Here is a 12,295-nt window from a genome sequence, read left to right as displayed (position 1 = left end):
TTTTTTAATTAAAAAAATCCCTATTTTACATATCACACGGTAAACATGATCATTATTAAAGTCTTTGTTTTAAATGAATGTGTCTGACCTTTGTGAGCCCTGTGTGCTGTACTTCCTCTGTGAGCCTGTTCTTACACCAGAGTCAGCGTCATCCTGTGGAGCTCCCCCGGGAACCAGAAACTTGCTATCTTTGATTTATAAGTATTTCATTTCACTTCATACATCCGAGCCGTTCTCCTTTGCCTTTGAATAGCAAAGTATTTAGAAGGCAAACAGTGACTGACCGTCTGTAGAGGACACACAAACACACACACACACATCCTGCTTACTCAAGAGTCAGAGCCTAGCTCTCGGTGGCAGGCACCCCCTTTCACGGTCCTGGGGTGCTGCAATTTGGCTCTCTTAGATCAGCCCAGGGGAAGATTCAGGAATTGCCCCCCCCCCAGCTCTGCAGGTGATTAAAAAAAGAAGCTAAAAAAAATCAATTCAGGGAGTGCCAGTGTGACTGTCCCCGCCTGCAGCTGTCACAGTTACTCTTATATATGCTTCTCCCTGTCTAACTGACCCAGTTAGATTGGGGGACATTTTCTTTTAGAACATTAAGAATGTTTGTGTTGACACACACAGCAAACATTTCAGGCAAACACTAATGTACAAATTAAAAACAAATTCTGATGATGGAGCTGAGCTCGTGAGATGATTGGTGAGCTCTCTGGGTCCTTCCTGCATCACACACTCATGAAGTCGGTACCGAGGCAAGCTGATCGAGGCTGCCTTAGTCAGCCTGTTTTGTCGACTCAAATGTACATGTTCTGAGGAAAAGAAGTTGTAATTCTCTGGCCAGTGTGCTTGTTCAGAGCTGTGGTTTTTACTGTTAGAGGATGAGAGAGCAGAGTGTAATTTATCTCATTTGTTTCTAAGTTTACCAGCAAGTCAGAAGCTCTGTTACTGAAGATACGCGGTGTTATCAACCAGTTGGCATTCGGTATTGAAAAAAGGTATTGGTAAATATTTTCCAATCAGTTCTCCCTGTCCCCTGGCTTCTGTATCCCCCTCCACCTTACCACTTTTCTGTGCTTAGGATTTTCTTCTGTTCATTTTAAATGGAGTTGGAAGTTTTCCCATATGTCTTCTCTGACTTTGTTCTTTCTCGTGGTTTGAGCTGACTATGGGGTTAGTCTGTCACAACCAATGGTACTGGCCCATTTGGGTCAATGCTTTTTCATCCATGACTTAGATAAAATGTGGCCTGTGTACTAATACTAGAACGTGGCAGCATATTTAATTGGTGAACTAAATTACAATCTTTTTCTTTGCCATACAGCAAATCAATATGTGTGGATCAAAATAAGCCACTGTTTATCACAGCAGGACTGGATTCTTTATGTCAGATAGGTGGGTGAACTTATTAATATTGCTTAATCTTTTAAAATTGCTTATTGATTTTCTCTTCCTGCCTCCTTGGTCTCCAGCACACCACCATTCTGGCTTCATTTCGTAGCAGTTATTTCATAAGCATCCATTTGTATCCCCAGAATTGAGGAAGCTCCCAGCACATTGACGTACTTGTGATAGCAGGCAGGGCACTGTGTGGAGAAGTAAGAGCCGGAACTGAGACGTGGCTCAGAAATTAGAAGCACTTGCTGCTCTCCCAGAGGACCCAAGTTTAGTTCCCAACACCAGTGTTGGATGCACACACACACACACACACACACTCAAGTAGGGAATCAATACTTTCTCACCAAAATGATAAGGGAACCTTGAAGGTTAATAGTTGAACATTTTGGGGGACAATAAAGATGTTAGAAAGGATAAAAATCTCAGGTTATAGATCAAAAATTGCCAGAAAGTGACTGAATTTTTTAATTTTTTCAAATTAATTTAAATATTCAAGTTATAAATATATTGTCCTCATTAAAATAGTAGGGACAGGGACTGTAGCTCAGTGGTAGAGTGCCTCAAATGAGTAAGGTCCTCGGTACAACCCAGCACTTCGAGGGGGAAGAAGGAGCTGAATCTTGTGTGTGGTATGTGCGTGTGCATGTGTGTGCATGTATGTGTGTATGTGTGCACGTGCGTGTGTGTGTGTGCATGTATGTGCATGTGTGTGGTGTGTGTGTGTATGTGTGGTGTGTGTGTGCATGTATGTGTGTGTGCAAGTGTGTGCATGTATGTGCGTGTGTGTGTATGTGTGTGTATGTGTGTATGGTGTGTGTGTGCATGTATGTGTGTGTACATGCACATGTGTGTGTGGTGTGTGCATGTATATGTGTGTGTGTGGTGTGTGTGTGCACTTGTGTGTGTGTGTGTGTGTGTGTGTGTGTGTATGCAGGATCCCTCACACACCTCTCTGGTACTCTGCATTTATACACATGTATGTGGTGTAGAAACTTTACCAGTCTGTATTATTGATCTCAGTATACTTTAATGGGTTTTCTATGTATATTCTGCCTACAGTTCTAATTAATATTTGAACTCTTTCCTGGTTATGGAACATAGCCATACATACTGCCAGTTTATTCTCTATAGTAATGAACTTCTGGGCAGTGATCGGTTTTATGTAAAATGGATGACACTGCTGTATGAAGTCTTTACCATGAGCACATGCGTATTTCTATTGTGAACACTGAGACCTGGAATTGCTGAACAGGGCACAGATACCAGTGTAGGGAGTGGGAGTCAGAGTTATAGCTCACCCGTTATGTCTTGCTGCCTCTGTTTCCAGTACAACAACCAAGATAGCACAATCATAATAGTGTCTGTAATATGGAGATAGAAAACAAGAGACCTAGGACTAGTGCTTTAATAAACGGCATCTGCTTGTTAATAGTTTACAAAAATTGAATCTTTGTAGTCAACTGAGGTAAACTTTCCATTTTAGGGTCTCCTCCTGTTGCTGACAGTGACATTGGAAAGCTTCAGGCCCACTCACCTATGGAGCTGTGGAGAAAGGTGTATGACAAGCTCTTCCCACCAAAGGTACATGTTCTTCATTGCTGGGAAGCTGTCAGCTGTGACGGGAGATGCCCAAAGGCCTGTTCTGATAACTCCAGCTCTCTCTCATGTTCCAAAATGGTGAAATGTTTGCTAAAACTGTTGTAGACAAAGCACCATGGAGATTAATAGCTGAGTAAGGCATGGCCCCTGTCCCTTCCATACAGAGCTCTCTGGCTGTTAGAAGGCAGAGACACCTGACCCAGGCTGGAGGTGGGGAGCACGGGTGTGTTTGCGGTAGATTTCTGAGAGTCTGACGGAAGCTGTAAACAGCAGAGCGCTCTCGATGCCACGCTGATGGAGCTCGGCCTCGTAGACAGATGGTGACTATGGCACTGTGGGCTGTGGGCGTGAAATGACGTGGGAAACTGTAATTTCAGAGTACTGGCACCCTGAAGGCGATCCAGGACCCAGCCCGAGACCCACAGTACGCAGAAAGTGAAGTGGATGAGATGAGGGTGCAGAAGGACCAGGTATTTCCAAACCCAGTGGTATTCATCGGGAAGTTCATACATTTTCATAATTTCTTACTTGCAAAATCACCTAAGTATTATATCTATCTGTATAGAAAAAATTCTGATATGCATATAAAAGAAACTTGAAAGTCACCCACCACTCCACCACCCAAAGGAAATGTAAATATCTACACAGACCCTTTTCCAGTGTTCCAGTTTACTTAATGTTGAGATGGGTCCTGGCTCCCACGCTCGCTTGGGGAGGCACTTAAGACACTCCTGTTTTAAGAGTCTTTGAGCGCTTTTGTTTCTCATTCGGTCATTAGACATGGTTATTCTTCCCTTGTCCTAGGAAGGTTCCCTTGTCCAGTTAAGGACTCTACCCTGTCAGACCAAGCTCTATAGGCACACCTGACAGAGTCTAGGATCTCGGAAGAAAGTGCTTAGACGTAGGCACGGCAGGAGAGCCCCATTTCAGAATCAAATCTTAAAAAAGAAAGCATGTAACTGTTGGTGAGGTCCACCGTGACACAAGTAGTGGACACAGATTTCGTCAGCCCTCCTTTTACTGTGATAGCATAAGATGTCACACCATCTGTCCTTGTATGAGGACACACTTGTAGAGCACACTCTGCAAGCTGGAAGCATGGCCACATCTGGGCAGGTACGCAAAACAATGTAACTCGGACAGTCGCACTGTCACAGGGGTTACTTGGAGACATCTGTCTACTGTCCCAGCCCCCAACAGTCCGCTGGGACTGGTGACCAGGGCATTTTTCCTAGCACTCACCCTTAACCTAAGAGGTCCTACAATTAACAAAGTAAACAAAGTGTTTTATTTAAACACATTCCAGACAACTTGATAATATGCGTGGATATTTGAATGGCTTTGTATCTGTAGGGAAGCATGAAGCATAATGTAGGGGAAATGGAACGACCTAATGTAACCCTCATTGTACATGAGCCTTGGCTGGAGAGTTTATTGGAGGTCACCTCCCAATTAGTTTCAAGAGTCAATCATTAATCATTATTATCTGTTTCTATGGCATCGTGACTGCTTTAATAAGGTCACATGCACGGGTGTTAGTAATATGCTGACGTATGTGGAACTCTGAACTTACACTTTGGAATTATATCTCCTCTGACTCCATGTTAGATGAAAGTGGAGCATCCATCCTTAACCCTTGTGTTCAGACAACACAACAGAACAGCCAGACTCTCTTAACTGACATAGTCTTTTTAACTCACCTACAAAAATTATAATATCTTCATTTTGCCAGTTTTATTTGTGTTGTCCTAGTAGATAAATTGTGCGGACTTCAGATGGCCCATATAGAATCTTCATACAATTTGCACTTTGCTGTAAAAGTTGTGACAGTGATTGCCACTTAATGCTTGATTATTTAATTAATATTTGATTCTAAAGATTGATATATAAAGATAGGTAGATAGATGATTGATTGATAGATAGATAGATAGATAGATAGATAGATAGATAGATAGATAGATAGACAGACAGACATGATGGATAGATAGACAGACGGAGGATGGATAAATGTTAGATACATAAATAGATGATAGAGATGGAGAGAGAAAATAAAAAACGATAAGCTTAGGTGAAAGTTTCACCAGCTGTCTAGACTTCTGCCTTGATGTTGCCTCCTCCATCTTTTGATGACTATTGATTGCTGGGTAGCATTTTCCCCTTGAAAGTAGCATTGAGGTCCTGAGGTCTGAGTTGACACTGGGTGATAGCATATTCATTTAAAAGAACAGAGCTCTGCCGCTTCTGACTAAAACATACTCAGGATTTGCCTCTGGGTGTGTGTGTGTCGCTGCTAAAAGCAGCCTGCAGGCTCTCAGGACCGTCTGGACTGACTAATCTGACACCTCGGACCCAGAACTTGCTTAGTCTTGCTCTTCGGAGAAAGAGATGACATCCTACATCATCAAATCACAGACACTAGACTTGGCCTTCCTCTCGTCTCCTTCCCTACCCCCAAACTGCAACAGTTAGGCCTGAAACAGAAAGTGGTCCCCACTCACATGTGTGCGGTGAGGTTAGAGCATGGCATGGAGTTTAGGATGGAGAAGCAAGCTCAGGAATTCCATTCAGATCTGCCAGCTTCCATGGAGATACCTTTCTATAAATAGCCCCCGGTGTAGGGGCGGCACCCCACCACCACTGACCGCAATGCCACATTGGAAGTCTTTGTGATAAAGTACTTCTTTTATGGTAGCTGTTCAAATAAAACTATTTTTGGTGGTCTCATTCTGTAGCTCAGACTGGCCTTGAACAAACAATCCTGCAACCTTACAGGATTCCCCGGAGGAATTCCAAGAATGTGCCGCTGTGCTGGCTAGTTTTATGTCAATTTAACACAAGCTAGAGTCATCTGAGAGGGAGAACCTTAATTGGAAAAAAATGCCTCAGTAAGATTGGAGTATTGACAGGCAGGAGGGATGGCCCAGTAGTTAAGAGGTCCTGAGTTCAAGTCCCAGCACTCACATGGTGGCTCATAACCATTTGTAAAAGGATCTGATTACACCTTCTTATGTGCACAAAGACAGAACACTCAACATATACATTTTATATACATAAATACACGAATAAGTAAATCTTTAAAAAACAAAAACAAAACAAACAAACAAACCAAAGGCCTGGGTGGTAGCTAAGCCTGTGGGGCGTTTTCTTAGTGGTTGATGGAGGGCCCAGTCCATCCTGGGTGGCACCACCTCTGTGCTGGTGTCTTGAGTGCAGTAACAAAGCAGACTGAGCAAGCTGAGGAGAGCAAACCGGTCAGCAATCCCTCCATGGCCTGTGCCTCAGCTCTGCCTCCTGTTCCTGCTGCCCTGACTTCCCTCCCTGATGAATGCAGCAGGTATATATGTAAGTTAAAATAAACCCTTTTCTCCTCCAAGTTTCTTTTGGTCATGGTATCATATCACAAAATAACTAGGGCAGCCACCAAGCTTGAATCTGCCTTGAACTGAGTTCTTTCCGACACAGGAAGGTCCTGTGGTCTGTGAGACCAGCCCACACTGATCAGAGGATGGGTGGAAAGACCACAGCTTTCCTCCAGACAGGCTGTTTACAGATTAGCACTCTTTACTCTTATGGCTCCAAAGTCTCTCCTGTCAGATTGCACCGAGGCACCAGGGACTGCTTCTTCAGTATCTTGAGGTGCCTTTGACGTCCTCGAGCTCTGCACCATTCCCGACTCCAGGAAATGAGAACGTGGAAAGTGCTAGCTTAGTCCCTCATCTTGTCTCAGTATCTTTGTTAAAGGACTATTGTCTTGGTCAGGGTTTCTGTTGCCACAACAAACCACCATGACCAAAAAGCAAGTTGGGAGGAAAAGGGTTTATGCAGCTTACATTTCCATATTGCTGTTCATCACCAAAGGGAGTCAGAACAGGAACTCAAGCAGGACAGGAACCTGGAGGCAGGAGCTGGCGCAGAGGCCATGGAGGGGGGCTGCTTTCTGACTTGTTCTACGAGGCTTCCTCGGTTTGCTTTCTTAGAGAACCCAGGCCCTCCAGCCCAGAGGCGGCCCCACCCACATGGTCTGGGCCCTCCACCATTGAGAAAATGCCTTACTGGATCTCATGGAGGCAGTTACTCAAGTGAAGCCCCTTCCTCTCTGATGGCTCTAGCTTGTTCAAGTTGACACAAAACCACCAGGACAGGAAAATGATCATGTTGATGCATGACTTTAATCTTAGCCCCGGAGAGACTGTACTCTGCATAGGGAGCTGCAGGCTAGCGCAGGCTACACATTGAGACCATGTCTTTTTAAAAAGGAGTTGAGGGAGGGAGGTTTAGGCAAATGATTGCTTTTACTTTTAAGGTCTTCTTGTTTAGCCATAGTTACCTTGTTTAGATCCCCAGTCTGAAACAATCAGCTCGCTCCTCGGGCTGCAGATTTATTAAGCACACTGACATACTGGGGTCACGTGGTTAGAGAAGAGCGGTGCTACTGTCCTTTGCTGAAGATGCTCTGTCATCCATTATAATGTTATTGTATCGCATCATATAAACCATAGACCGTGTCTTCAGAGTCTTCAGGGCTTCTTAAGAGAGCAGGGGTGGGTAGGGGTGAGCCTGGGTAGGGGCTTCCTAGTTTTGCTTTTTAATGGCTCTGTAAACAGACACAGAATCGGTATAAAGAAAACTCTACTGTATCTTTCAAACATCGGCTGTACTAAGTTCATCCGATAGCAATATTGAAACAAACTCCTGTGTTTGTTTTTCCTGGATCAATCAAAGACACCTTTCCCTTCTTTGGCATGGCCAGGTGACCAGGCTCATTCTTTTCTCTGTAATGTTATATGCAAGTTGTATACCACAGCCAGCAAAGAGCTGCAAAGCAGTAGACTTCCCTTGGTCTTGGTAAGAACAGCCAACCTTTTCCAGTTAAAGATAAAGCTTGCAGTGCCTCTTTCGTAAATTTTGTTTTGTTTTGAGACAAGGTCTAGCTGTATAGTCTTGGCTGTCCAAAAACAAACTATGTAGGCCAGGATGGCCTCAGACATCTAGAGCTCCTCTCTGCCTCCTGAGGGTTGGCATTAAAGGTAGGTGCCACCACACCCAGTTACCTACCTTTTATGAGTTAGCAATCTTCAGTGGTGTAAGTGGAAACTAACTGGCAAACTGGATTGGCATCACTCAAACATAACCCAAGCTGAAGACTGCTTTGGAGTTAGTATCATGAAAGCATTCTAGAGTCTTCACACAGCTCAGCGTTCTAGAGTGTACGCACAGCTCAATTGTAATGACTCAGTTGTAATGTAACAACTTAAGCATAACCGTGGAAGATAATCTGTACTTTTTATGATCACAGCAGTGGATTTTGTTTGTAGAAACTGTGAACGTTAGTAACCCCAGCCAGTGGGCAGTGCTCACCTATCCCAGAACAACCACCTTTGTTTATCCAGAACCGTGATACCCGTGTACATTTTGTACAGTTGCTTAGACAGTCACCAGCACAGGGTGCTCGCCCGGGGATGACCCCTTCCGAGGACTGCTGTCCATCCCCAGTTTCTTCCACTGCTGTTAGAGATGGAAAAGGAGAGGAACTCTCCTGTCTTCTTCCCACTGTTGCTCTTCTTATGGGGCACATATGTCTACCATTGGTTTCACTAGGCTGCCCAAGGCTGACTGTAATAGACACTGATTTTAGTCAGTCCTTTCTGCAGACAGCTGGGTTTCCAGGTATGGATGCTTTGCAGGGGCATCTGTCTGTCCACACCCTGCGCCCTTCACTGTTGCTCTGTTTTGTTTGTTTGTTTTGTTTTGTTGTTCTTTTTTGATGTGGGGATTTGAACTCGGGTCTTAAGCTGTCATTACAAGCTCACTTACCCAATGAGCCATCTCCAAAGCCCATGTCTGTTAGTTTCTGTCTTTAAGAAAGCCAGTGGTGGCACATGCCTTTAATCCTAGCAATTGGGAGGCAGAGGCAGTCTGACTCACAATCTCTGTGAGTCTGAGGCCAGCCTGGTCTACAGAGCATGTTCCAGGACAGCCAGGGGTATGTAGTGAGACTGTATATTGAAGAAACAAAACCAAAAAGTCGTTTTTGGGTTTTGAGGGTTTTGTTTGTTTGTTTGTTTGTTTGCTTGCTTGCTTGCTTAAGTCAGGGTCTTGCTGTGTAGCCCTGGAATTTGCTATGTAGGTCAGGCTGACCTCTGCTGCCTTTGCCTCCCAGGTACTGGAATTAAAGGCATTTGCTACCATGCCTAACACTACAGTTTGTCTTCTCAGTGATGGGGAAGAAACCCATAGCTAGACGAGCACTCTACTCATGAGCCACACCCCAGGCCTTGAGATCTTACTGTGAAACCTAGGCTGACCTTGAACCTAAGATTCTGCAGCCTGCCTCCCCAACGCTGGCCTTCAGATATGCACCAACACACCTAACTCAGTATGACAAGTTTCTTCTTTAAATTTTTGTATTATTATTTTATGTGTGTGGTTGTTTACCTGCATGTATTCTGTGCACTATATTCGTGCACAGACCAGATGAGGGCTTTGGATCCCCTGAAACTGCAGTTATAAACATCTGTGAGACACACGTGATGGCTGGACTCACACCCGGGTCCTCAGGAAGATCAGCCTGTGCTCTTGGCCACTCAGCCATCTCTCCAGCCCTAGGAGGATAGCATTTCTCAAAGCAAAACCACTGGATTGAAGAACATCTACATCTCAAACACTGCTAACTTCAAACTAACTTTAGGAAAGGGCTGAATTTCACTTTCAAATCGATCTACTTTTAAATCCTCGAAGTATAAGCACCTTGCTTTGTTAATTGAAAAGTTAGTTGCATATTCTGTATAGTAAATAATTTTGTCTGAAATTTTACTAGATTCATCTCTGAGTGATGCTTAGTCTGCCCAGAGTCTCTGGGGGCTGTCCTCTAGAAGACAAGCTTTTAGTAGAGTCACAGAGTCGGTCTCAGGAAGCCTTGAGGATTACAGCCGGAAAGGCTGCACTGTGTGGCCTATGAGCGTTCACCTGAAATTATGTCTTGTCTTAAAGTGATGCACATCTTTATTTCAGGAACTAGAACAGTACAAGAGAAGCTCCTCTAAGACCTGGAAGCAAATTGAGCTGGACTCCTGACCTGCTTCTCTGCTGTGGGCGTGGCTTTCTTTCCAAGTTCGAGAAAGATGATTTTCTTACCTTCTGTGGCAACATGGGAAGAAAGTTGAGCATATAATCTGTTAGAGAAAATCTGTTTCTTGTTCTGGTGCAACTTTCTGAATGCTCTGAGGTCTTTTAGAAGGAAAATATTCACTATATGTCATTCTTTTTCAAATAAAAGAATTTTCTATCACCTAGTTGCAACATCTAAGTATAAAGTTTTTGGTATGTATAAGTGTTTGCTCTTATTCTTTAGCAATATGAATCAAGGGTGTTTGGTACCAGTTTTTCTTATTTACTTACTTATCCTGTGTGTGTGTGTGTGTGTGTGTGCGCACGCGAGCTCTCGTGTGTGCACACACACACATGCCATGGTATGTTTATGGAGATCAAAGAAAAACTTTCAAGACTCCTTGTACCATTTGGATTCTGGGTATCAAACTCAGGGCAGCAGGCTTGGTGGCAGATGCCATTAGCCACTGAGCCATTTTGTTGGCTCTGGTAGCAATTTTCATATAAAGGTGGGTGCCCATGTTGGACACCGTCCTTCTGGAAGGTGTACTCAGATGCAGCTGTCAGGAAACCAGGAAGGAGTTCTCTGTTGTCATGGTCTCCCTTCAACAGAGGGGCACAGGAAACAGCTGCAGGTGCGCTTTCCTGGTCCTTAAACTCAGATTCCAGCTGCCTCTGGAACGAGCCACCTAAAGCAGCCACCTCCACCCCCACTTCTCCCCTCTTCACCCAGTGAGACTGTCACATTCGCCTTAAATATCACCTTTTAAAGAACAGGCTAGACTTATGGGCTAGCATGTCACTAAGCTGACCAAAACTTCATGAGAGGAGAAATATACCCAGAATGACTCCCGGATGAGTATCGCATGTAAGAAGCCAGTTCTGGGTAAGTGCAGCCATCATCATAAGTCAGGAAAGTGTATTCTTGTAACCTGCATGTCTCTTCACACACTACAGGCACAGCTTCAAGTCAGCAGGTCAGCTAAGAGCAGGAAGGTCGGTGGGGGCGTGTGGTAGGGAGTCGCCTTTGGGTCATTTTGATGGAGGAAGAGTCTGTTGGCTGTTTGTCTTGCATATGGTTCTGACATTTGGGGATAATGTTCAGCGGATTTATGACACATCTGTGCTGTGGAGAAAGCCCTCCTGTGGCCAGCACCTTGATGGCGCAAACAACCCAAGCTATAACAACAATAGTAGTGTTTGTTCTGGAAGTCGATTTTCTTCTATCACTCTCCATTATGTGACTTGAGACACTGGCTGTCTCGTATTGAAAGCCGGGGTGTTTCTAGGGTGCTATCACTAGCATTTAATAGCGTGAAGTCACTCACAATGTCAATTTCCCAGATGTTCCTGAACTAGAATGAAATTCATCTGCATGTGAATAGCAAAGGCCCTTCCACTTCCTCCTATCCTCAGCAAGTTGAAATCAGTGACTTCCAAGGAGGCTCCTGAGGGACCCTGTTTGAACTGCTTGAGTAGATTACGTCTCTAAGGCTGCATATAACTGATGTGACATACATAATCTGTAAGACATTGTGTAACTATTATACCATAATCATTGGTGTCACAGACCTTTTATAAAAACTGACAATACTATACTGGTAATGTACCGACGCCTCAGATCCTTAAATACAGTTCTGAGCAATAGGCTTCCACGGTGGCTTCCTTCATTCTGTGATGGGAGGCATTTCAAGTGCTATAATTTATCATTCTTTACAAGCTAGGTCGCAGTAACAGGACAAGTTCATGCGCTCTCTCTGAGAGCCTCGCTCGTCGTTACCATGGTAACATTGAGAGAATTAAATTTGAGAGTTGCTCACGAATTACTTGCAGATCAATGAAAAAGATAATCAATCATTTAGCAGAGAATTCATTTCTAACAGCCCACACCCATCATTTCATCTCTGGAAGTATGTTCATGTGTCTGCTCTTATCAGCATCCCTCCCCTCCACAACTCTGGACCATGGATTCCTGGTGGGGGCGGGGCGGGGGGGGAAGCACCACTTGACTAGTTTTCTTTTCTTTTTTTAAAAGATTTATCTATTTATTTTATGTATGTGAGTGCACTGCGACTGTACAGATGGTTGTGAGCCATCATGTAGTTGTTAGGAATTGAATATTTAGGACCTCTGCTTGCTCTGGCCAACCCTGCTCCCTCCAGTCAGCCCCATCGCTCTCGTTGGCCCCGTT

At 44.2% G+C, this 12,295-nt stretch overlaps 1 protein-coding gene and 1 long non-coding RNA gene across 2 annotated transcripts in view; one reads left to right on the top strand and one right to left on the bottom strand.

Moving 5' to 3' along the window:
* The window catches only part of Dync2li1 (dynein cytoplasmic 2 light intermediate chain 1), a 29,196-nt gene extending 18,907 nt beyond the window's left edge, over nucleotides 1-10,289 (top strand). Inside the window, exons 9-13 of the mRNA XM_021149080.3 lie at nucleotides 922-998; nucleotides 1,325-1,395; nucleotides 2,882-2,979; nucleotides 3,375-3,467; nucleotides 10,009-10,289. Coding sequence (XP_021004739.1) covers nucleotides 922-998; nucleotides 1,325-1,395; nucleotides 2,882-2,979; nucleotides 3,375-3,467; nucleotides 10,009-10,071 — 402 coding nt within the window. The 3' untranslated portion in view covers nucleotides 10,072-10,289. The remainder of the gene's footprint in view (nucleotides 1-921; nucleotides 999-1,324; nucleotides 1,396-2,881; nucleotides 2,980-3,374; nucleotides 3,468-10,008) is intronic.
* On the bottom strand, nucleotides 2,986-8,235 carry LOC147000352 (uncharacterized). Its single transcript, XR_015045887.1, has 3 exons — nucleotides 8,053-8,235; nucleotides 7,325-7,591; nucleotides 2,986-3,336 (listed from the first exon to the last, which is right to left on the bottom strand). It is a non-coding gene; the product is annotated as an uncharacterized LOC147000352 (long non-coding RNA).
* Nucleotides 10,290-12,295: the final 2,006 nt, after the last annotated feature.

Source organism: Mus caroli, unplaced genomic scaffold (assembly GCF_978045245.1).
Source record: "Mus caroli unplaced genomic scaffold, Mus_caroli_1 scaffold_18, whole genome shotgun sequence".
In the NCBI taxonomy this organism is placed as follows: Eukaryota; Metazoa; Chordata; class Mammalia; order Rodentia; family Muridae; genus Mus; species Mus caroli.
The sequence above is the reverse complement of the archived record's forward strand: the minus strand, read 5'-3'. Positions and strand labels throughout refer to the sequence as shown.